The 27,613-nt window shown below is 37.9% G+C and overlaps 1 protein-coding gene across 1 annotated transcript in view; it reads right to left on the bottom strand.

The window, feature by feature from the left end:
* Positions 1 to 27,613, bottom strand: part of plxna2 (plexin A2) — a 260,451-nt gene that overhangs the window by 12,535 nt on the left and 220,303 nt on the right. The window contains exons 23-27 of the mRNA XM_073875455.1: positions 16,227 to 16,293; positions 15,753 to 15,899; positions 15,258 to 15,417; positions 12,446 to 12,549; positions 1,724 to 1,823 (exon numbers count right to left, since the gene is read on the bottom strand). Of these exons, the coding sequence (XP_073731556.1) occupies positions 1,724 to 1,823; positions 12,446 to 12,549; positions 15,258 to 15,417; positions 15,753 to 15,899; positions 16,227 to 16,293 (578 nt within the window). The remainder of the gene's footprint in view (positions 1 to 1,723; positions 1,824 to 12,445; positions 12,550 to 15,257; positions 15,418 to 15,752; positions 15,900 to 16,226; positions 16,294 to 27,613) is intronic.

The raw sequence follows: 27,613 nt of genomic DNA on the forward strand, positions 1-27,613 counted from the left end.
AATCTTCTGCATCTTTCTCTGGCGTGTCACCTGACTTCAAAGGGGATGTGAAACGGCAAAGGAAGGCAAATAGCCCAGGCTATTTTGAGAAAGAAGTGGGATTCTGAGCAGATGGAGTCACAAGGGAAGACCCTGGAGATATAGACTTGTGAAGGGATGCGTGTGCGCGTGTGCGATCATGGAGTGAACAGAGGGAGGAGGTGGAGGAAGAAGAGGATTGTGGCTTCAATCCAGCTCTTTTGGCCACTGCTATAGTGTTGTTATTGATGGATTACTAGTATAGAGTGTTTGCATCCATCTCACACTTGCACAATTTGACCAACTACAATGCTATTATGTTATTTCATCTAAGTTCAATATAAAATGTGACAAAAAGACTAGGAGAGGACAATGTTATACCAGTGCAATAATAAATACTACAATTTCTGTGATTTGTGACTCACTAAATGTTTATATGCCAACGTTTAGTCTCAGTCTCAGTGTTGTTGGAAAACCAAAATAAAAAAGAGGGGGGGGGGGTGCTTGATCACATATAGGTGTAAACACAGCTGTGTACAGTAAAAAGAGATTGCATGTGTGTTTTGATCAAGGTCTGAGTCCCTCCTGCCAGTCAAAGGTATGTGAACAGCGTGTTATTTTGGGCCGGGGTGCTGGCATGCTAAATTGGGCCGAGCTGCTAAGTGTTAAGCATTAAATTGATATGAATCAATCAGCGTGTGTCTGGACCACAGCTGTGTCCGATGTGCCATGCCGTGATTGATGGGCACCGGAGCCCTGCCAGATGAGCGATCTGCGATTTATCCACCACACACAAAATTAGCTTGCCAAAACCCCAAAAAAACCTTTGATGTGCCAATTTTGTTCCTGTTTTACAATTTTCCTACAACATTCAAGCTTTTGTTGTAAAAAAAAAAATCAGGAAGGTGAGAGATACAAAAGATTGAGGTTAGTTGGTACACATAGACATCCGACAAATCGCTATTCAAACACATCAGCATTTACACTCCTTACATCTGCTGTTTGAATTTTCCCTTTTGAAGATAGTCCTTGAACTTTAAATGTCATTATGTTTGTAAACGATAAGAGAAGATAAACGCACTCTTTCATATGCGAGTAAGCTTTGGTTAATGAAATCGTGTAATTCAATGATATGGGGTGCGTTTCACGTGGATCTACTAAATTGAAGGCAGGTGAGTTGTGTTGCTAGGTGACACATATGGGGCGGCACTTCAACACTGGCATTGTATGATGTGTTTTTCTCACTCGTCCAAAGCATAATTGGTGGTGCGTAATTAGCAATCAGAGAGTGGCCTGCAGCTCAGTCTGATGGAAAATGAGAAGGGACCCGATGGGGAGCCCTGTGGTGCTCCCTCCAAGCGACGCTATGGGGAAGGAGCTAATGTGTCCATTACGGGTGGCATCCACACTCAGTGGAGAAATCAGCATTATTGCGCTTCCCACTAAACTCTAACACCTCTTATCATCTCTCTCTCTCTCATTCTCTGGCACCCCGAAGGCTCCCTTGGGCAACCTACGAGCTGCTAAGCAAAACTGCAGCACACAGCTTGCATACACTCACTTGGTACACAGTGGCATTGTTTAAAAGCACCAGTTATGTTTTGAATTCAAATATCTGTATATTGTGAAACAATGACCAATTTCACTACTAGTAAGTATGCAAAAAGTCACTTATGATGTCATAGTCATTATTAAAAGTACTCACCATATCTGCTAATAGAGCTCCGGGAGATGCTCGTTGTTGGTGGAATGTTGTAGGAGGACGTCTGCTTGGGTACCAAAGCCACCACACAGCGATCTGACACCTGTATAAGACACATTTTAGTAAATCTTTTTCCTTTAATTCTTTAATTCATAGTTCTTATCAAAGCCTTATTAAAATAAATTGATACTTAAATGTTTCAATAAATATACAGTACTGTGCAAAAGTCTTAGGCCACCATCACCAGCTTTATTGTTTTAGCAAAGTTATAATGTCCATCCATATTTATTTTTCACTCTTTTTTAAGATACAAAGCAGAAAATGCAGGAAATATGTACACAAAATTAAAAACAAACCATTTCCAGAACTAATTGTCTTATTCAGGCATTAGTCTGTATTTAGCGTGACCTCTCTTGGCACGAAACACATCTTGAGCTTTTTTGACAAGACTGAGGTCCTGAAGTCATCGGATGAGAATTATAAATTAGGATTTAATTTTATTTAGGTTTAATAGATCCTGCAGCTGCCTGCTATTGCTCAAGTGAAAGGGGAGTTTAGCCTTAAGTTTATACTTTTGTACTTTTTTAATACACATTTCCTGTATTTTCTGGTTGTATTCTAATAAAGAGACTGAGAAATAATTATATATGATCACCAAACAATTGCAAAAACAACAAATCTAATGGTAGCATGGTGGCCTAAGACTTGCACAATATTGCAGCTGTAACCCGGGGCTGACGTCCCTAAATCTCACAGATACGAGTGGAGAGTTCTTTATTAGAAACGGGATCTAAGTTCGTAACTCGTAACTAGTTTTTATATTTTAAATATTTATAAGCCTGTTGCTAAGCAACTAAAGCACTAATCCAGCCAATAATGGACACTAAATGTAGCTGCAGAAATAACCAGCATGCAAAAATTGGCCACTTATCATCAAAGGGGGACAAAGTTATATCTGTTTAAAAAAAGAGTAATAGCAGAAAAATGCCCACAAAACAAGCCTTAATATGCTATAGGTTAGAAAGAACTTATGCACACACACACACACACACACACACACACACACACACACACACACACACACACACACACACACACACACACACACACACACACACACACACACACACACGCACACACACACAGACAGAACAAAGAAGAGCGAGCCAATGGGCAAAAAAAGCCAATGGGCCAATGTCTGCTCTGTGTGTGCTTTACCCGAACACAGGCGAGTATCTCAACCTGCTTTCTGCACATGAAAAGATAACCATAACCTTAGCTAGCTGACAAATCCATCCTCATCTGTCACACAGTCAACATTTCAGCGGCTTTTCTCGGTTTATACATCTTGTTTAAAGATCCAATAATGGATGTCTAAAGCCTGTTTTACAAACACAGAAAATGTGTGCGGGATTTTTATGGGGATCATTTCATTTTCCCGTAAAGACACATGACGAGACATGCATTTTATTTGCAACCGTGCACGTCTTAAAGGAATATTCCATTTTCTTAAAAGAAAAATCCAGATAATTTACTCACCACCATGTCATCCAAAATGTTGATTCCTTTCTTTGTTCAGTCAAGAAGAAATTATGTTTTTTGAGGAAAACATTCCAGGATTTTTCTCATTTTAATGGACTTTAACAGAGCCCAACATTTAATACTTAACTCAACACGTAACAGTTTTTTTCAACGGAGTTTCAAAGGACTATAAACGATCCCAAACGAGGCATAAGGGTCCCATCTAGCGAAACGACCGTCACTTTCGACAAGAAAAACAAAAAACATGCTTTTTTAAACCACAACTTTTCGTCTAGGTCCGGTCCAGCGTGACCTCACGTAAATGCGCAGTGACGTAGGGAAGTCACGTGTTACATATATAAAACACACATTTGCGGACCATTGTAAACAATAAACTGACACAAAGACATTGATTAATATCATTCGACAACCAACAACGTCGGAACGGTCCTCTCTCTCAACACTTGTAAACACTGGGGCGGAGTTTCGCGTTCGTCCTCTGTGACCTCTTGACGTCATGACGTATTGCATGGGGTCACGCTATCGCATCACGACCGGATTTAGACGAGAAGCTGTGGTTTAAAAGTGTATATTTGTCATTTTCCTTGTCAAAAATGACAATCGTTTCGCTAGACAAGACCCTTATGCCTCGTTTGGGATCGTTTATAGTCCCTTGAAACTTCGTTGAAAAAAACTGTTAAGTGTTGAGTTAAGTATTAAATATTGGGCTCTATTAAAGTCCATTAAAAGGAGAAAAATCCTGCAATGTTTTCCTCAAAAAACATAATTTCTTCTGGACTGAACAAAGAAAGACATCAACATTTTGGATGACATGGTGGTGAGTAAATTATCTGAATTTTTCTTTTAAGAAAATGGAATATTCCTTTAAATTTCTTGTGAAAAACACACACAAGCATTTTTGTTCATAAACTAGTGCAGGGGTAGGCGGCGTCGGTCCTGGAGTGCCGATCCACTTCCGGACAGGAGACATCACAATTTGGGTCAATTTTGGACCTCTGTCCTCCAAAACAAAGACTATGAGCATCTCCTCAGTTCTTCTGCAGGCTGAGGGCAGTTAGTAGCCTACTTTCTCCTCCTCCATTCTCAGGGACAATGACTGTTACTTTACCCTCTGTACGCCCCCATAAGCTCCGACCCTATTAGTGCAACAAGTCCAACCCTCACTGCAGGCCAGCCTAATAGTCTGACTGGAAAGTCACTTGAAAGAACGTAGGATTGTAGACCTTAGAGGCTCATCACACCCCCAAACATCTTTATCTCCACCGTGTACTTTCCGCTCACTCTCTCTCTCCCTCATGAGTTCCTTTTCCACTTCCATCTGTGACAGGTGCATGACACCAACAAGGGTCTCATTACTGATTCTCTCTCTCTTTCTGTTGTCACTCACCCTTCTTGCGCTTACCTTGCCTTGATGGTCACTAAAAATTACATTGCACACAACATTTGTATGGGCTTCTTTCAGAAACACTGATATTAGTGATAATAACAATGTTTGAAATGCTATCGAAACTTGCATTTCATTTAAATTTATTACATGCCATGATGGATAAACATTTTATTTCACAGAACGCTCCAAATAAATCCAAAGTCTACAGCATGAAGCAGGTGCACACGATGTAAACCGAAGATGTTAATTTCACCAGTTTTGTTGTTGTATTGCTCCAAAAAAACTGCTCTGACTGCTCCAATGTATGACTATGCAACGCTATCTTATGGCAATTCATACGCATTTTACAAGGTGACAATTCGTATTAATTTGTACGACCATTTTTGTACAATTTGTCTTTACACCTATGACCCTGTTTCATTATTGTTTTCAAATTCAAATTTTAGTAAAACTTTCAATGTTTGGGTTCAAATAGACCCCAAATAGTATAGTATATGCTAAATAACTTTTACTTTTAAATAAAATTGTAGGAAAAAACTATTTTTTTTATTTAAGGTTGTTTATTTAATAGATTTATTTCTATCAAAACGTATCTTTTGTAGCACATACATTTAGTGTGTATTTAGAAAAAAAATAAAAGTAGTAATAAAAATAATATATAACATTTATTTTATTTAGGAAAATGTTTTGCCAGTTTTCTACATATTAAAAAGCAACTACACTGAAAAAGTGATTCATTGAATTTAATCAATTTTTTAAGGTAAGTGGTTGCAATCAATTTATTTAAGCTACATTTAAACAAAAAAGATTAGTAAAGTCAAATAAAATATAAAACTTTTGTTTAAATGTAGCTTAAATAAATTGATTGCAACCACTTACCTTAAAAAATTTTATTAAATTCAATGAATCATTTTTTTCAGTGTATAGTCCGATTCACGATTTTACATTTCCTTTGGTGTGTAAGTGTGTACTAGTACATGTTAACAATATGCAAAACGTACAAACCCCAAAGTAGGCGATGACGCGAGTTATGCGTTTACTTCCTGGACATAATAATAATTCCTCCCGCTTCGGACTCACAGTCTGTAAAATAACTCCCGTTAGCATTGCATTGTGCGTAAATCTTACAAACATGGTAAGGAGCGTTACATTTTCGGCTGACATCAGAGGTATTCAGACCAATCACAACGTACAGATTAGCTGGCCAATCAGGGACGAAGAGCTTTTCAAATCGATGTGCTTTGTACAAAATCACTGTGTTTCAGGAAGGGAGTGAAATCTGGAGCTACAAAAATGTACAGCATGTGGAAAATAAGGTGTTTTTTGAACCATAACCACGCAAACACCTTTTATTTAACCAAATACACAAAATAACATTGTTTTAGCAAAGAAATAGGTGCTCTTTAATAGTAAAAAAACACTCATTAGATCAGTTTGACATTTATATACTTGGCAGTAACTTCAAGTCAAAAAGTATAAAGGAAAAGTCAAAAAGGAGATTAAAAAATGAAATTAGCATATTTTGCAGAGATGTCAAAGTAGCTTTGGGGTCTATCTGAATAATAGGAGGTTTAGGACAATAATGCCTTTTTGCATGATAACTTTGTACTAATTCATACAAATTAGCAAACTTGTAAAAGATGTACAAATTCCCATGAGATCAGGTTGAACTTTGAATGTCGAATTTTCTAAAATACAGTTGCAGAAGTAGATTTCTCATGTTAGTCATCAATCCAATTCCAAACCTAAACTGAAAAGGAAGCTTTTTCAAAAAAATTGAGATTTTGTACAACACTTCAGATGACTGATGCTTGTATTTTTGGCTCTGGTTTTCTCTCTTCTTTTTTCACATTGATGATGGTGGCCGTATGAAGCCTGAATGATAGAGGGTAGATGAATTCACCCTTGAGGCAGGCAGTCGGGCCGCCGGTAGGTGTGAGAGTGATAAGAGCTGAGCTTTCCTCATGATAACGTCTGCATCAAACAGATAGCTGACCCCTTTTCCTCATGTATCTCTCAATCCTCTGTCTGCGCTCTATCTGGCCATCCACGAGCTTAAACGCCTCTAATTCTGACGTTATAAGCGTTAGGAAAGAAGTTAAGTCTTTTCTTTAAATTATGACTCCGTCATGCTTGTGTGATGGGCGTGAAACCATAAAAGAGCTTTTGCCACATAATAAACACAAAAGTGAGTTTGGCTGTTTCATACAGTACTGTACTGTAAATTAAAATTGTGAGTTTTTTTGAGTATTAGGAGTTTGCCAAAACACAAATAGATGACAAAATTTTCATTTTGGAATACATAATTTCATATTTTCTCGATGCATACTGTATGAGAACCAAACATAAAAGATTTACAGACAATGATGTATGTCTACAGAAAGTAGAGAAGGGCCGTATTTCATATCGTAAGTCTTTAAGGACTGCAAGATGGCAGTGATCTATGCTGTGCTTCTTATACAATGACATATAACACTTCTGAAGTTTATCTAGATGTCTTTTGGAGGAAACAAAGCTCAGTTACTTTCGTAAGCAAGAAAAAAAATTCAACTGCTTAAATTCAAGAATGAAGGGAATGCATTACTCCACTACATACGTGGAGCCGTCGCCCTCCATTGCGCTGAGAATCATGTGATCGTGGGTGGTGTCCACCTAAGTTGACATAAATTTTAAATATATCTTAAAAAAAAAACGGGTAAAAGATTTATTTTTGATAAGTATATAAGGCAGGGGTGAGTTGAAAAATTGCTGTTGCCTGATTTAGATTTTTTCTTAGATTTTTTTATTATTTTAAAAGCTGTGTTTAATTTAAATTGTTTGATGTGAGCTTTAGGTACTGTAATTATTGGGGATAGGATTTTTTTTATAAGCCCAGGGCTTCTACCTATCCCTTTTCGAATAAGGTGAGCTTTTTGTTAATTTGATATTTTTTGTGTGTTATAATTTACTTTTACTTTTTCTCAGTTCGAAATAAATAAATAAATACAACATTTGCCTAGACCGCGTTTTCAATGATGTATGGTACGTCTTGAAACAGGAATATCTAATCTGCCTGCTTACATTGCAGACGTGAATGCATATCTCCGATTTATTTATTACATATTAATGAAGACTAATAAAGATCTGAGAATATTGGAATCTATGCACATTTTTCCTCTTTACACGTTCGTAGCTCATATCTGATCTGTGCCACATGATAGAAAACGAATTTGCATATTCATAGATCCGTGTACACTGTAAAAAAATGCAGCATGCAGTTAAAAAAACTTCAACATACTATTTTAAATGTTGGCTTGTGAAAAGTTGGCATAAGTTATAAAAACAAGTTGAAATTGTATAACTTAATTTTTTAAGTTAACGAGCATCTATTTCATTGCTAAAAACTATGTTATTTTGTGTATTTTGTATAATACAATGTGTTTGCGTGGTTCATTGTTGAAAACACATTATTTTCTAAATATTTTGTACACATTTTTGTAGCTCCAGATTTCACTCTCTTCCTAAAATGCACGGATTTGAAAAGCTCTGTGTCTCTGATTGGCCAGCTAATCTGTACGTTGGAATTGGTCTGAATACCTCTGACATCAGCAGGAAATGTAACGCTCTTTACCATTTTTGAAAGATTCGCTCACAATGCAATGCTAACAGGAGTTAACTTACAGGCTGTGAGTCCGAACCGAGAGGAATTATGATAATGTCTTTACTACATCATCGTAAACTGTTGCCTACAATCCGTGTGTTTGTTGTAGTCCAAGAAAAGAGATTTACGTTGGAGACGATAACTCGCGTCATTGTTTACTTTGGAGTTTGTACCTTTTGCATATCGTTAACATGTACTAATACACACTTACACACCAAAGGAAATGTAAAATCGTGAATTGGACAATAGGTGCTCTTTAATATGTGAAAAACTGGTGAAACTGTTCTCAAATAGAATAAATGTTATATATTATTTTCATTATTACTTTTTTTTACTAAATACACACTACATTTATGTGCTACAAAAGATACGTTTTTTATAGAAATTAATCTATTAAATAAACAATTTATGTATATAAAAAATAAAAAAAGTTCCTACAATTTTATTTTAAATTTAAAGTTATTTAGCATATATTCAACTATTTGGGATCAATTTGAACCCAAACATTAAAAGTGTTGGTAAAATATGAACATAAAAGGAGGGATAAAAAGCGAAACAGGGTCATAGGGGTAAAGGCAAATTGTACAAAAATTACATTTAATTCAAAGGAAACCAATGGAAATGTAAAACCGTGAATCGGACCATTGGTGCTCTTTAAAAATATATGTGGATTTGATATAATTTTTTTACAGTGCAGGGGGACTTTAAATTCAAACTTTGATGAGTACGGTGGCTCAGAGGGACACATCGACAGTCTTCTGTGACCTACATAAGGTCAAGAGCTGGACTGATTTCGAGTAAGTGAATGAGGATAAAAAATAAAACCATCGCCAGCGTTTCGACTGATGAACTCCTCTGCAGCTTAAATCAGCCACGTTCAATCAAAATCAGCAATCAGTGAAGAACACAGTGACCACACGGCTGAAACTTTTAGCAGGACAAAGCCATCGATTATACTGTCTGTTCTTTTAACTCTACACGAGGAACAACTGGGATCCGCATATCCGCAGTAGTTCAGGAGAAGTGAGGGTGCTTATATAGAGGACATAGAAGTGATGGATTTTAATGCTGTGTTGTCTAGGGACGCCCACTCTCTATTTTCCACCTCTTTCATTTCTTCCTAAATCCATTATTTTTCTGGTCTCTGTGGCATGAGGAGGAGTCGGTCCTGTGTAGCAAGCAGTATACAGCTGTCTAAACGAGACACCTTATGATTTATTTACATTACTGGCGTTACACCTAAAGGACACTTATATGCCAAAGCATTGCTCTTTCATAGCTCCGAGGACGAAAGTGAATTTACGGAGATGTTTCAATTAGGTATAAGCTTTGTATACGATTCTCTCTGAGAAATTAATTCACACAATAGAGACGATAATTGACATGCAGTTACTTCAATTTAGCCAAAATAACATTGATTACTGTAATTGGTACTATTGCATAAACATGAAATTAGTAAAGTATTTTCTGCATTGTTCAATTTTTCTATAGTACAATAACACCAAGTATAGTATTTTGGTGGTAAAATTTACAGTATACTTTGGTTACAGTATGGGAAGTTGCTATACATTGTGTGTTCTCGCTTTCTGTACGTCTGATCTTTTATCTCTCGTTTTTCATAACTTTTCTTATCTAGGATTTCCTCTGACACGTGCCGTCTTTGTATTTGAAGTAAAGACGAGGTAATTAATCCACATACACACATCTACAGTAAGTACACACAACCGTTCCTGCTACACACATAAAAAATGTAGCCGCTGTGCTGAATAATTGTCCTCGATTATATAGCGAGAGTCAGACAGAACTGTGCGAGAGAAAGATCTGCCGTCTGTCCCCGAGCCAAAGCTCAAAGACAGACATTTTAATGCTCTTTGAGATAATGGGGCATGTCTTTTATTACATACTAAAAATGTTATTTCATATCTGGGGATTTAAATGAATGTAGATGTTTTCTCGCCTGGTTACAACCAAACAGACTACTTCCTTTTTTATATCCTTAAAGAGACACTCATACTAATTTTCCAGCTCGCCTACAGTTAAACATTTTATTTTTACCGTTTTGGAATCCATTCAGCTGATCTTCGGGTCTGGCGCTAGCACTTTTAGCATAGCTTAGCACAATCCATTGAATTTGATTAGACCATTAGCATTAGGGGTGGCACGGTTCACAAAACCCTCGGTTCGGTTCGTATAACGGTTCTATGGTCACGGTTCTCGGTTCAGTACGGTTCTTGTTGTTATTTTTTTTAACACTCCAGAAATGTATTATCTTATTAATGTATTAATTATCCATAATTTAGGATACAGTATTAAAAAAGTTATATCATGTAATCATGCACAAACTGAATTTGACTTTATGCACATTATTGGGAACATCCCTGAGGAAAGCCAGGCGAGATTTTGACACAGCGAGAGGGAAGACATTGATGATTTCAACATGCTTTTCATTTATTTGGCAAAAAAGAGAATGTGTATTACCATCTACATGAACTTATGTGCCTTTTTAGCACACAAAGATAACTCGCATTTATCAAAATGCCAACTTCAGTGTAGCTTTAAGATTTATTACTGAGAGGCTGCTTAAATACTGCAGAGAGAATATGTGAACGAGAGAGAAACATAACGTTTACACCTGAAATATTTAAATCCGTCTCTTTTGTCCACTTTTGACCATTTCTGTCCTGATTACTTTAAGGGGCAGTTTATGAAATAAGATCGCCCGACTTTCACACGCTAGCAAAATGAAACTACGCGGAAATCAGCCGCTTTCGTTTTATCAACGAAAGGCTAAAAATAGCGCTGAATACGAAAAGACGTAAAACAGTGTTCATTACCTCAGATTAGATAAATGGTCGGAGAGAACGCTGTCGCGTGTGGCTGTATCTATTGTTTTATTTCCGCTGTCATCATAGGTAACATGAAATAAAAAATGTTTCCACACACCAAACTTATACGACGCTGGCGCATCCTCCAACTGCGGGCAGACTTCTTTTTCTCTCCCTCTTGCCATTTCTACACGTAACATGACCGGCAGCACTCACTCTCCACACCAGTCACCTCTTCTTTCGCGCTATTCGCGAAAGGGGAACACGCTATCTGAGGTCACATACAGGGCACGAGGCTACATACATTGCGCATGCCATGAACCGTTGAACCGTACGACACACACGCGCTCCGAACCGAGACAAGCGAACCGAACGGTTAGGATTTTTTTCATGAACCGTGCCACCCCTAATTAGCATCGCGCTAAAAATGACCAAAGAGTTTCGATATTTTTCCTATTTAAAACTTGACTCTTCTGTAGTTACATCGTGTACTAAGACCGAAGGAAAATTAAAAGTTTTCTAGGCAGATATGGCTATGAACTATACTCTCATTCTGGCGTAATAATCAAGGACTTTGCTGCCGTAACATGGCTGCAGCAGGCGTAGTGATATTATGCAGTGCACGAAAATAGTCCCCTGCGATTTAAAGTTACTAAGGGGACTATTTTCGGCTGCGTGTAATATCATTGCGCCTCCTGCAGCGATGTTACGGCAGCAAAGTCCTTGATTATTACCGCAGAATGAGAGCATAGTTCCCAGCCACATCTGCATAGAAAATCACAACTCCCAATCTTCTGTCGGTCTTAGTACACGATGTAACTACAGAAGACTCTTTTGTCATTTTTTGTGCAATGCTAATGGTCTAATCAGATTCAATGAATTATGCTAAGCTATGCTAAAAATGGTAGCGCCAGACCCGGAGATCAGCTGAATGGATTCCAAAACGGTAAAAATCAAATGTTCAACTCAGCTGGAAAATTAGTATATTTTTTTAAAAAGTACAATGTCCCTTTAAAGGAATATTTCACTTTCATAAAAAATATTTATTTAAATACTATGTTATGATTGATTAAAATCACCTGCCGAACTAACATTGAATCTTAATCATCATTCTTGTCTGTTTGACAAATAATATGAGACAAATATAGACAACCCAACATTCTCCTTAACATAGGTCTCTATAAACTGGCTTTATATGTCAATTTACTGTACTACGTCAAACTCTTTTACTTAATATCAAAAAATCAAAAAAATCAATAATGCATCTCTTCTACTAGCTTAGACAGAAGAGGGCACTATGGGATAATGTATGTGTGTCTCGTCTTTCATACCTGATAATGCATGAGCGTGTTGAGTCTCTTCCAATCATTTTCAATCTTGGTGGTAATGTCTTCATCCTGCAGGACCACCCGGGCCATTCGTCCCTGTCGCCACTCTGCAAAAGCACAAATCAAACGTCTGCCATTAAGACGCACGCAGAAACTCCCTCGGCTCAAATCACATTGATTTGATTCAGTACTCTGAATGTGTCTTTTCAAATGGCTTGGAAACGTGTGTGTGTGCATGGTAGGGTATAATTAAATGCTAAAGAGAGGGCTGATAGGATATAGACAAGCTCAGAGCGAGAGTGATCATTGATTTTCTCCTCTGTTGAATGGGATTTATTAGTTTGCGTGGTTGCCAAATGCACAGATGACGCTGGCAGAAACCTATCCAACACAGAGAAGCGTGGCACACACATAAGTACACACATTTACTTTACAGTATGTCCTTTTAGATTGCTATTACTTTAATATTGGCATATACACATGCACACTTTATAAGTAAAGGCAGAGATACTGGAGAACATCATCATAGAGAAGATTGGTCTAGTCAAGGTGCTGGAGGTCTGATTTGCACGGCTGATGGGGGGCTTTTGTGCAGCATGCGTTCGTATGTGTGTGTGAGATAGACATTTGTGTGGCAGTAATATAATACAGATTCAGTCTGTCCGTGCCGGCTGTCAGCTTTCACCAGGGTCACACACACACACACACACACACACACACACACACACACACACACACACACACACACACACACACACACACACACACCTGCTCACACATAAGCAAAGTGTGTTCATTTCTTCCATTAAGAAATCAGATGATGTGCTTGCTAGTGTAAAGCTCGCTGACATGATGATAGTTTATTGTAAATGGTTAATAAAGTATTGCTATGCAGTATATAGTTTTTTGTGGTTGCTAAGATGAAATGATTAAAAGATTTAAAGGGGACATTTCACAAGACTTTTTAAAGATGTCAAATAAATCTTTGGTTTCCCCAAGAGAACGTATGTGAAGGTTTAGCTCAAAATATCATATAATCAATTTATTATAACATGTTAAAATTGTCACTTTGTAGGTGTGAGCAAAATGTGCTGTTTTTGGGTGTGTCCTTTAAAATGCAAATGAGCTGATCTCTGCACTTAATGGCAGTGCCGTGGTTGGATAGTGCAGATTAAGGGGCGATATTATCCCCTTCTGACATCACAGGGGGAGCCACATTTCAATGACCTCTTTTTTCAAATGTTTGCAGAAAATTGTTTACCAAAACTAAGTTACTGGTTTGATCTTTTTTACATTTTCTTGGTTGATAGAAGCACTGGGGACCCAATTATAGCAATTAAACATGGAAAAAGTCAGATTTTCATGATATGTCCCCTTAAATTTCTCTCTTCAATGAGCTGCGTGATTTGAGGTATCATTAATGACCAAAGCATAAAAATGCACAGAAGGAACCATTAAATAACATTATAGCTTTTGCACTCATCCAATCAAATCCCTATAAATAAAAAATACAGTATGTAATAATTTGAAAGTTTGAAAGTCATGTATTCATTTATGATGTGCTTTTTTGGAGATTTTTAGAGTGTTGAATTGATTGTGGGTATGTTTGTAATATGTATGTAACATTGTATATATTTGCCTTAAATGGTTTAATGGTTAATGTCCAGTATATTATAATAATTACGGTAATTTTCATATTCAATCGATGCAAGTGTATGTCTGGAAACACGCACTAATGAAGTTTTGAAGCACATTAATACAGAGGCGAAGGGAAGGAAAAGATGTGGTAGAAAAAAGTGTACAAGCAATAGGGATAACCGCACCCTGGAGAGGATTGTGAAACAAAACCCATTCAAAAATATGGGGGAGATTCACAAAGAGTAGACTGCAGCTGAAGTAAGTGTTTCAAGAACCACTACGCACAGACGTATGCAAGACATGAGTTTCTCGCTATCGCATTAAGCCACTCTTGAACAACAGACAGCGTCAGAAGCATCTTGCCTGGGCTAAAGACAAAAAGGACTTGGCTGCTGCTGAGTGGTCCAAAGTTATGTTCTCTTGTAAATTTTGCATTTCCTTTGGAAATCAGTGTCCCAGAGTCTGACGGAAGAGAGGAAAGGCACACAATCCACGTTGCTTAAGGTCCAGTATAAAGTTTTCACAGTCAGTGATGGTTTGGGCTGCCACGTCATCTAGTGGTGTTGGTCCACTGTGTTTTCTGAGGTCCAAGGTCAACGCAGCCATATACCAGGAAGCTTTAGAGCACTTCATGCTTCCTGTTACTGACCAACATTATGGAGATGCAGATTTCATTTTCCAACAGGACTTGGCAACTGCACATAGTGCCAAAGCTACCAGTACCCGGTTTAAGGACCATGGTATCCCTGTTCTTAATTGGCCAGCAAACTCGCATGACCTTAACCCCATAGAAAATCTATGAGGTGTGGTGAAGAGGAAGATGTGATATACCAGACCCAACAATGCAGAAGAGCAGAAGGCCACTATAAGAGCAACCTGGGTTCTCATAACACCTGAGCAGTGCCACAGACTGATCGACCCCATGCCATGCCGCATTGCTGCAGAAATTCCGGCAAAAGGAGACTTTCTTTGTATTGGTCTTAAGTAATATTATAATTTTCTGAGATACTGAATTTAGGATTTTCCTTAGTTGTCAGTTATAATCATCAAAATTAAAAGAAATAAACATTTGAAATATATCAGTCTGTGTGTAATGAATGAATATAAGATGATATTCTAATGATATGACCAGCACCTGTACATCTAATTTTTTTACTTATAATAATGCATGACTCACCCAGGTCCATGTCCACAGCTTTGGGTCTCTGCGAATAGGGCATGTTCTTATACACGGCGTCTAGGATTTTCTCCTTGACTTGCGTGATGGTGTCACAGTTCAGAACCTTCACTGGGATTTCAGGGCTGTTCTCGTTTTCCGGGTTGACGCAGTTTAAGATCTGCAGGAGAGAGGCAGAGGACATTTGAGGATGATGAGGACGGTGAAGCCCTCAGAGAAGTTCGACTACGGTCTGTGAGCCGTAGGTGCGGAGCAGGGCTCTGGAAAGGCCATTTCCTGGCCCGAGAAATCTAATTTCACACCCTCTGCAGGACCCCAATCTCAGCCATAGCAGGGTATTAGACTCTAATGAACACTAGCCAGACTGTCTGCTTTCAAACTCACACACACACACACAGACCACACACACACTGTTGCAGTAATAACACCGGTGGATATAAGAGTTGAGTAGATACTATGTTTATTAGCGTGATCATAAAAGTGTGTAATGCTGACCAGCGTCTTGTAGTCAATCTGTTGTCGGATGAGTTTGTCTTCACTAAGGGAGTATCTGGCCTCGCCTGTGATGGCGTCTATTGGGCCTTTTTCCATCTGTTGTTTTATAGCACAATACAGCATGAAGAGAGGCTCGCCTGCACACTCCTGTAAAGAAAGAAAGAGATATTGAAGTATTTAAAGGAATTGTTTATCCAAAAGTGAAGGCCATTATTTACTGTACAGTAGGTTTATATGATTTCTTTTTTTTAGCCAAGCACCTTTAGAGTTATATTAATATCCTGGTAGCATAATAAAAAAATGGCCGCCTATCCATCTTCAGAAACGAAATCAGATCTCTCTTTTGCAGCGAAACAATATGTTTCAAGAAAAAAATTATTCATATTTTGAGCGTATTTAGATATTGGTAAGTCCTGATTTAATGTAAAAAACAAAGTAAGTTGTGTATGTGTAAAATGCTGGATTCCTGGTTACCTTCAGGAACTTATGAAGCAGGAATGCAAACCAGTTTGTCAGCATCTTCTCAGCTACAGACTCTGTCCTGAAACACACACACAAGCACAAACGTCCTTTTGTTAGCAAGTCAGATAACAAAACTCAACTTAAAACCTTAAAGGAGGAGGGGTTCAATGGTATTTCATGCATTCTGACTTATTAACACAGTTTAAGAGTTGGTTTCCTCGTGCCAAACAAATGCAAAGTGTCAAAAAAGCAGTTAGACGTGTTACAGAGTATTTCTGTGCCGAATGCACTTCGCCAGGGTTCGTACAAGTTTCGGAAGTTTTTTCGATAACGGGTCCAGCTGACGTTTCAGGGGTAAGCTATACTTATCACTTCTTTTTGTGGGCACTTCCCTGAAAACTGCGCCCACACGTCAATCGGCGGGAAAGCGAGAGCCGAGGATGCCAAGTTACAGGCATCACTTCACGCGACAGCTTTGTTTTATATCAAGACTTAACGATGGCACGAAAGATAGCAGCGGAGTTTTGCGCGTATTATATTGCTTGCTGATGTATTTATATAAACAATTTTATCATAACACATAGAGCAACACTCACACGCTGTTTTCTGATTCACTCACTTCTTCTACTACTTTATTTAGTACAGAACTCACTCAAATATAGAACACTGTTGCCCCCTAATGGCAACTCTTCATATAGCACAACATTTAGCTACATATATAACAGCGCGTGTGTTTGTTTAACTCTGGATTTCATTGAAAAGTCCCAACTGGGTCATGAGTTGCATGCGGAAAGTAAGACTTCTGTGTTATTTGGAAAAAGGCGCATAAGTGCATAATTATATAAACGACACAAACATGTAGTGAATCATAAGTTATCCAGTCGGTGTTATATAAAGAGTTGACTCGTGACTCGCTCCTCCCGCAGTTCGTAACTCCTCCTTCCATATTTTTCGGATGTTTAGAATCAGAAAAGATATTATTGGTGTGAATGAGTTTAATGGGGCATACACCACAAACGCGAGTTTAACGATTTGCGCGAGTAAATTACATACAAAGTCAATGCAAAGACGCGATCAGATGCTTTCTCGCCCGGGGCGATGCGAATGATGCAATATGGGCAGCGCGTTTGTCGCGAAAACACTCGCTATTCGCCTCAAACGCGTCTTTGCCCAAGTTGAAAATATTTAACTTGAGCGAAAAATTCGCAAGACACAAAGTTAAATCTCGCGAGTAATCTAATAGTGAGTAAGGCAAGCCCTGCGTTTGGTGTGTACGTAGCATAATAATGCATTACTTTCTGAATTTACACAGAATAATCCAATTGTAACGACTGCAGTACTGTCTATAAAAAGTAACATTAACATTTTTTCAAAACATTCCCCAACACCTTCATGGGCTGTTTCATCAGGACTATTCTTTTATAAAAATAGACTGAAAGAGAGATAGGGAGAGACGAAGAGAGACTAGCAGATGGACTGTGTCTTTGTTTCCTTTCCTGTCATTCACTTTATTCTATAGCCTTTTTGTCCATTTATATTTTTGTTGTGACCACCCTTGTCTCATTCCTTTTTATCTTGCCTTTCAGGCAAGAGACAGAAACAAGCGCAAACCCTCAGTGACTAACAGACGGAGCACTCAGACCACGTTCTCTGGAGTTGTTGGCAATAATTTGAGGAGAGAGAAAGGATAAAGGATGAGCCGAGGGTTTGCTGAAAACAGAGCAGGTGAAAAACTAGAGAGAGAGAGAGAGAGAGAGAGAGAGAGAGTGAGATAGATAGACAGAGGGAAAGAGAAAGATAGGGGAGGCAGAAGAAGAGAGAACAAACAGCACCCTGACGGGAGCAGTTAACAAGCATGAAAAATACATGAAAGGCTTATTCCCTGTTCTGACGGCTAAGCGTGTCTGTAGAATACCAATAGCTCTCCTCTCAGTCAGGATCATTTCATTAAACCGCTTTTTTTTTAGTTTGATAAGGTAATTTTGAAACAAATGTTTTTTTTTAATGTCCTCGGCGAGTTCACTTCCTGAAAGGATGATAAATTAAACATGACTGGTTTTATATTTAAGTTAAAGTCCATTATTTTGAAAAAAAGGGGGGGTATGATAGTAAGAGGTAGTAGTAGTAGAGAGAGAAAGAGAGAATAAAGAGAAAATTCAAGCTTTTATTTCCATACACTGTAAAAATGTTGGATTATTTTCAATCCTGCGTTGGGACAAATCCATTATTTAACCTATGCTGGTCTGTTTTAACCCATTGTTTGGTAATACAAACTTTTTAGGGTTCAATTAAAAATAATTTTTTTTGGGTTCATTTAACCCAACGCCTGGGTTTGTCCCTTATAGACCCAACACTGAAATTTATAGAGTGTATAATAAAAAATTAGCATATTTGGAAAATTAGAAAACACAAAAGCCAACAAGATCCTCACGAACTACAATAAAGTTACTGTTACACATGTATATTATGTATATGACCCCTCTCTCATGCTTAGACCCAAAACTTTTTTATGTAAGGGATAATGTATGGAGTAGGCAGCCGGAATTGTTATCGAAGAAATAAAGCTTATTTTGCGATAACTTCCGGCTGCCTATACATTATTCCGCTTATTACACGCCTCTTTATGTCATAAGTAAGGTAAGGACAATTAAATCCGGATTTTAAATATTTAATTTGCTAATTTTTAATGAATGCAGACCTTCCCCAAGGAAAACCAGTTTTTTTAGATAAGACAAAATTTTAAGATAAGACTTGTCAAAAGACCAGGTTTTAAAGGGACACTTCACTTTTTTTGAAAATGTGGTCCGGGTCTGGCGCTAGCACTTTTAGCTTAGCTTAGCATAATGCATGGAATCTGATTAGACCATTAGCATTGCACTCAAAAATAACCAAAGAGTTTCAATATTTTTCCAATTTAAAAATTGATTCTTCTGTATCGTGTACTAAGACTGACTGAAAATTAAAAGTTGCTATTTTCTAGGCTGATATGAAAAATATCGAAATATCGAAACTCTTTGGTTATTTTTAGCACAATGCTAATGGTCTAATCATATTTAATGGATTATGCTAAGCTATGCTAAAAGTGGTACCGCCGGACCCGGAGATCGGCTGAATGGATTCCAAAACTGTGAGAATCAGGTGTTTGACTGTAGGGGAGCTGGAAAATGAGCATATTTTCAAAAAAGTGGAGTGTCCCTTTAAGATAAGACAAGACACTCAAATGTCACAAACACACTATTTGGTTAAATCATTTGTAAATATAACATCATATATGTTACTAAAAGACATATTTATATTTAATTTCTGGGTAATATTAAACTCTACCTGTCAAAATGATTGCAGCATCCGGGTTACCGTGTGTTATTACTGTAGTTTTGATAATTAGATTAGTATCTGGGAATAACAAACCTGCAAATGTCCATACAAACACACATAGGCATCACAGGACGAAAAAACATTAGCAGCATATTTGTTGCCTAGCACGACAAACAGCATCTGCAATGTTGCACACATCTACACACACATTCACACACTCCACTTGGCCACTATGGGTCCAGCGAGGTAGCACACCAGCAATTTACTCAACAGCAGAGGGAGAAAATCACTCTTTTAATGCATGTGGAAATAACTATGATTACACCGCTGAGATAGCCTGCAAAAGTGTGTGTGTGTGTGTGTGTGTGTGTGAGAGAGAGAGAGAGAGAGAGAGAGAGACAGACAGAGAGTGTGTGTGTGCATATCAGTGTGTATGCGAGTTTGGGTCGCACGTAAGAGCAATGTCGGATCGGGCAGACATTAGCTCTGTCCACAGAGGTGAGGCTTGGATGATGATAAACTGTAATCCCGTCATATCCATGTGATGGCGGTGACAACACTAGACAGCTACTTTAATGCACTTTACACAACATTCTCAAAGTCAGAAAACTTCTGACACACTTCAGATTGAAGCATGCTAGCTGGTTTCTAGCATGGTGCGAACACGTTTATTAACTCTTTCCCCGCCATTTACGAGTTATCTTGTCAATTAAGAGAAAACACTGGCATAAAAAAATTGTTCCTGATGAGACTTTATATTAATCTATAATACCGCACTTACCCAATTTATAAAAAACTGAAGCAAAAAAAAAAAATATATATATATATATATATATATATATATTTACTCATTTTAAATTCTGTGTATGTTTTGATAATCGCTCTGAATCTGATCTCTAACAAAATTCCTTCACAAAAATTTAATTATTTCAGCTTTTTGCTAATAAATGTGTATTTTTTTAAGAAATATACCTATATTTAAGAGTTTATAAAAAGAGAAAAAAATATAGATAGGATAAAAGTTTTTTCCCGTTTGTTTGTTTGTTTATTGTTTGTTTGAAAGCAGAGGGTCTGTTCTTTCATTTGATATATTTGTATGTTTATATATTATTAGAAGAAAACTTTCCAGGAAGACATTTTGTGAAACTTTTGTAAAAATAAAAAAAATCCAGCGGGCAACTTAAAAAAAAATGGCTGGTGGGGAATGAGTTAACTGTTCTTAATTAAACTAGTATGCCTTGTTGGCATATTTTTGTTTATTAATGATTTGATCAGCGGGATCTCACAGGAATTAAAGTGGCCATGGCACAAGACTTTTTTAAGATGGCAAATAAATCGTTGTGTCCCCAGAGCACATATGTGAAGTTTTGACTCAAAATACCATATAAATAATTTATTATAGCATGTTAAAATTGCCACTTAGGTGTGTAGTTGTGTGCAAAAATGTGCTGTTTTGGGTGTGTCCTTTAAAATGCAAACGAGCTGAAGAAATTCAAACACTGATCACAATGATGGTGGTTTGTGGCAATTAAAACTCAATTGCGCTTTTCTCTGCACTAAATGGCAGTGCTGTGGTTGGATAGTGCAGATTAAGGGGCGGTATTATTATAATAAGAGCTCCTTATGACATCATAAGGAGAGCCAAATTTCAACAACCTATTTTGTCATGTGCTTGTAGAGAATGGTTTACCAAAACTAAGTTACTAGGTTGATCTTTTTCACATTTTCTAGGTTGATAGAAGCACTGGGGACCCAATCATAGCACTTAAACATGGAAAAGTCAGATTTTCATGCCATGGCCCCTTTAATATTTTATGATCATTAATATTTAATGAGACTGCTCATTTGTATGAATTTGTACCATTCGGGCCACCCAGGTACCGAAAAGTGAAGCCAAAACATTTTGATCGCCCCCTATGGCTGGTTGCAATGTAGGTCCTAAACCCCGCCCCCTTTCCATGTAAACAAATGGGCCAGCCATTTGTTTTTCCCAAAGATTAGTTCTATTATTTTAGTTATTTCTTACAATGTTGATGTGCTTTATAATAAAAATGGGTGTGAAACTTGATTTGTGTGTCTGTGATTGAGACAAATGGCCGGGGCTTTTCTAACGTGGCTCCACCTCATGATCACTACAGCGCAGACCCTGGCTCCAAGTTACATCATGTGTGCAAGATGTCAGCTGCCATTTTTGAGATATTTTGGCCTAATTTTTGTTACAGTGAAAGTCATGTCGTCCAACTATTTACAGTCTATGATTTATACAATATGAATCGTACAAAATGTATGATTATTAAAAAAAGGCAATAAGTACCAACCCTAACCCAAACATCACTGGTGGAAATCAGATCATACTAAAGCATATAAATTGAATAAGAAGTTGTACTTCCACAATTAGAAAATAACTACCAAATGGCCGTTAGGCAGACTGGCTTGCTTTAAAAGTGAGTTATTAGCGCACAAGAGTTTCCGAGTTTGTATATTCAGGAGCTAAAGAGGCCATTAACATAAAGACGATGTGATTTGCATTATGTTGCATTTGTTGCTTTGTGTCTGAGTGTATTCGCTCGTCTGAGTTAATGCATTAGCCGATTGTAAATGCTAATTTAATTGAAAGAATAAACATGCCTCTTGAATAACAAGTCCGTCAAATTATGCCTATTTAATAATGCAGCATTTCAGTGAATAAATCAGTCCGGCTCTCACACGGAGATAAAGAGACGGATGAAATCAGAGAGAAGTTGACTTCTAATACAAGAAATGATGCAAGATGGAGTGAAATGAAGGAAAGATTTGCGATAAGTGTGTCAGTTTGTCTGATTGTTTTAAAGGACAGTGTGAATTCGAAAGAGCGTACATGTGTTATGTTCAGCAGGATGCGTTGCGGTCTGTACAAGGCATCTTAATGTTTATATATTCTCTTTTAAGCCTGTCATCTTTCCTTTGTTTTCTACCTGTTTTTTTCTGGGCCGTGAGCTGTGGGATCTCAGCAGTGAGATGAACCTGTATGTATTTGTGCATTGATGCATTAATTGATATGTGACACTCATTTACTGTATATAAGTTATACTCTCTCTCTCTCTCTCTCTCAAAATATGAAATGTGCATGAAAATATTTTGCATGCAAAAACTATCATGTGCATCTGTCAATCACATGCAGCTTGGGCTCTTTAATATCTTTAACACATCATACCCCACTCCTTTATTCCCCAACCAAAGGATTGTCTGCTCGACCTAGCTCAGTGTGTCTACAAACGAGTAGAAATTGAGTTTTAACAGAGAAAAATGAAAGAAAATTGGATAGGCATTTTCAAATGCACATGAGAATTGATAAGTGTTCACTTTTTTGGTGCACCAGCAAATTCGATATTTCACGGGGACGACGAGTCAATACTTGGGACTACTTTCGAAGTATATTTTTTAGACCCACATAAGTCAATCTTTAAAATCTCTTCATTGAAGACCTCTTTTACTGTGGAATCACTATTTTCTTTCACACATAAAGACACGGAGTGCTCATCTCCAGGTGAAAGGATGTATGAATAGGAAGTTAATAGTAGCTATTTGAGCATCTAAATGAGATTTTTCGACTCTACAACTTCCTCACATAAAGGCTTTTGTGTAACGCCGCTTCGGAGAAACTTTCCATTTTCGGTTTCCTTTATTCTCCAGTCACTTTTTATTTCTTTTCTCTCTCTTTGAATCCCCTTTAATTGAGTTTCATTAATGAACATGAGGGTTTTATTAGCTATTAGCGTGTTTATGAGTTGCGAGTGCGCGCGTGTCTGGAGGGGGTAAAGGAATGCTTCATTGAAGGGGCGACACGCAACACAACGTCCCATACTAATAGTCCATTCCAAGCGACTCTGGGCGCCTGTAAATCTCATTAAAGGAAAACATGTACACACACTCGCCGACACGCAAACAGAAGCATGAGAGAGCCCCGGGCCATGGAGCCGATCCATTTTTAGCCACCATACACCAGAGATATAAAAATATGAGAGAGATAGAAACAGAGACGAGGTTTAGAAAATTCAGTTTAGTGAAGACGATGAAATTTTAAATTGAGAAGGTTAAAAAAATCCATATGCTGCTAGTTTATACTCATAATGTTTATAGTAGGGGAGACCGGGGCACAACACAACCTTTTTGGTTTTGGTTCAATCAATCATTCAAAAAATATTTGCGTTTGATTAATTATATTTTTACACAAGCAACACACACATCTCTGCTACAAATGAACATTTAAAGTTTGTTTCTATTGCTTAACATTCTTGGACAATTACACCAAACATGAAAGAAGTCCAAACGTTACAACTTAATTGTAACAGGCAGAGGTTAGTTGTAACACTTGCTAAAAATTAAGTTTGAAGGCAAATATTTTTACTATTTTGTCTATATACTTGAAGTGGATATTGTATATATATTTGTCTATAATAGACATGTATCTACACTACTCATCCCTAATCTAATCATAGTTCAATTATAAATGGATACAAATGTCAGAAAAGCAGCACAATTATGACAAAAAAATGTATATGTGATTCTACCGAGCCGCTAAGGTGACATTGGAGTAAAAAATCTAAAGGTTAGTTTTATGTGCTCAGGTGAAACTTTCATGTGCTCACGCGAAACCTTCATGTGCAGAATTTTTTTTACGTTTAGTTTCGCGTGCTTACGTGAAACTTTCGCGCGCACATGTGAAACTATCACGCGCGCATGAGCACGCAAAACTAAACGCGGTAGTTTCGTGTGCGCACGTGATAGTTTCACGTGCGCACGCAAAACTAAACTTTATTTAATTTTTGCTCCATTTCCCTTTAGGGTTTTCGTATGATCCAGTCTGTAAAAACTATATAAAGTCTCAAAATCAAATTCTGAGATAATGAAAATCAAAGTCTGATTTTAGACATTAATTTCATAATAATTTTAATATTTGACATGATCTTATTCAATCAATATTAAATATATGAACAACAAATTAATTCTGACACACAATTTTTAATTTAAAAAAACAGCAAGAATTACGCTAACATTAGCTGTTTTCTAGCCTGACGTTGTCATACTCAATTCTAGTCAGAATTTGAGTCTGATGCTGCTCCATTGAGCTAAAATTATGAGGCGTGTCTCAACCGAAAAATGCCTCTCTACTCAATTGGATAGACCTATGACCAATCAAAGCAACGGAGTGTGTGACGTATGTTGAAATGTCGTCTTTTGCAGCCTGACCGAACTGCTATTAATTTCGCTACAATGATACTAACATCATTGTGATTATACTAAGTCTGAGTTAGCGAAGGTACATCAACACCTACTATGTTTACAACATTTCATTTATATCACAACATTAAGTATTTACTAAGTCATACAGTAAGACTATCTCTTACCATTTGTACGTTAGGTGACCTTCATCCACGACGATAGCTACCCATTACGTTGGCTTGAAAAATATTGGAGCCTAGCATGTCCCTCCACTTATTCAGCAGTCACAATTCCGGGCTTCTGAAAAGAAGCTGGCAACGACCGCTAATTATATCCATCTCGTCGTGCACGTCGAGTTGCATCGCCGTGATACCCATTTCAGTTGCTTCTTTAACTTTGTCCTCCATAAGTGCGACCAACTTTTGCCGAATCCCGTAGGAATAGCGGCGAAAACATATACGAATGCCTTGATTGCGTTTCTATGTTCCTCTTTTTAAATCAATGCTCGGTCGATATCTTTTAGAACAGACTCAATGTCAGAAGCCACACATCTGAATTCTCCAGCGGCAGCCATTTCATGTAAACAGATTGAACACACGCGCTCTTTGGGTGACGTGGTGATATGTTACTGTTGATCATCTGTCCATCATCGTATAAAGCCCGCCCTCACAATTTGATTCGTCGGCCAATTTTGGGACTCGCATAGTAGCTCCTCAACGGAAAAACGCCAGACCGATCTTCCCGTTTTTCAAAATGTGGTGGGCGGGGCTTAGATCGGCTGGCACCCAGGCTAGCTGTTTTCATATCGTAAGTGCTGAGGGGTTTTCAAGCCTACCAAAAAAGTTGGTAAGAGCTGCAGACATATTTCAAAATGATGCTATGTTTTAGACAACAAGACACTGATTAATATGACATAACATTGGATTTGGTATCTTACACACCCAACTCAGAAACTGAAAAAAAAACATATGATGAAAAGATGTACTTGACACCAAAACTACTCTCATAACTCTGTTATTTTGGCAGGGTGAAAACAATACCAGAAAAACAAATCGCTCAACTCTGTGCAACAATGAAATCAGTCCGTGTAATGCTGCGTTTACACCAACCGCGGTAGAGGCGTGAAGCGCGAGTGGGTTTCAATGTTAAGTCAATGTAAAGACGCGTTGACGCGGCGCGGAAGAGGCGTTTGGCGCGGCGCAGAAGACGCGTTTCCGCCTCATTCGCAAATTGACCATTGTGCTGGGTACGCGCGAATGGTGCTTTTTTGTGCATTTTGAGGTTCAAGCGAATTTGCGGCTGACGCCCGAGTTGAAAAATTTGAACTTTGGCGGAATTTCGCGCCAGGTTAACCAATCAGGAGCCTGCTTGCTGTTGTGGTGGCAGCCCCGCCCGGAGTCACTCATTCAACCAACGCTTGATATTGTCCGTAAGCAGACGACACAAGTTCTTATTTCTATAGAGGAGACAGGAATAAAAAGGACCTTGCTTGGAAGAGTGTCAGTGAGGACTTTGGGCAACCTGGTATGTTGTAATACACACTTCACTTTTGAGTCACTTGACGTTTATCGACCCGCGCCGTTTATTTTCCCCCTATAGTAAGGTTACCAAATACAAACTGGTAACTCTCTTGATAAATGCACAATCAACATAAGTCATCTTGCACTTGCCTCTCCCACAAGAAGTGGATTTTGCCTCTGACGCGACGTGCGTCAAATGCTTGCTATTCCATGCGTCTACTCCGCTCTACACTCGCGAATGCATTCAAACTGTTCAAGCCGCAAACTAGGCACAGTAGACGCGATTTTGATGGCTGAAACGCGGTTGGTGTAAATTCAGCATTACAACTAACTCTGTGTTAGTTTTTGCCCCGTGCACATCTATCCCTTGTGTCACAAAAGCCCTAAACTTTATGACTTTCATGCCCTGTACAACTGAGTATTCATTTATTGTGGCTTTCCACAGTGCTCAGTCAAACATTCAGATTCCCTGCTGATCCGAAACAAGCTTCATTCTTGAGATTTTCCATCTCTATAATCAAATCAAATAAAATAGACATGCGAAAATTAATGCCAATTATGCTTGAGGCTATTTGAAATGAAACAGAGACCCGACAGACCCTTGTTATTTTTCACAGTCGGTTATCATTAAATGCAAGTGGGTCACTTTATAAAAATAAATGAGTCTCTCTGTTGATATTGTCTGATTCCTAAAGATGTCTCATTTGCAAGCAACTGGCCCACGGGCATCTTTGACATTCATTATTTTCCTTAACATACATGAATGTGCTTTGTTCTTACATCAAGAAAATGTAGAAGGACCATCAAAGTCGCTCACTCGCTTGTGATATTATCAACTCCAGCTATGTAGCGCATTTTAAGCTTTTGGATTTCAATGCTTTTGGCTTTCTGCCGCTTGTTAAAGACCCCATAAAACTACTCGACAGGCACAGGTTTTGTCCTGTTCACGTGTTTCCATTGAAACAGAGTCTATCAAAGAGTTTATTAGCATCTTACAACTTCCCAAGAACTGATGGTGGTGATAAAAGACAGCTTGCAAAAACATCCCTCACGTGTGTCAGATGTATCTTATAATCGGGAGAATTAATTAAAATCAACGGATAAATAAATATAAACAGTGTTGGGGGTGATGCATTTCAAGTAACGCACATTACGTAATAATATTACTTTTCTGAATTAACGAGTAAAGTAACGCATTAGTTTATAAACGTACACATTAATATTTGAGTTACTTTTTTAAAAAGTAATGCAAGTTACTTTTCAGTTTAATTAATTCAATTTAAAAATAAAATAATGTACTGAATTAAACTAAACATATTAATGTAGAATTAGGCACTCTTTCAAGCCTCAGCCAAGTAAGAA

The sequence above is a fragment of the Misgurnus anguillicaudatus genome, chromosome 13 (genome assembly GCF_027580225.2).
Source record: "Misgurnus anguillicaudatus chromosome 13, ASM2758022v2, whole genome shotgun sequence".
Lineage (NCBI taxonomy): Eukaryota > Metazoa > Chordata > Actinopteri > Cypriniformes > Cobitidae > Misgurnus > Misgurnus anguillicaudatus.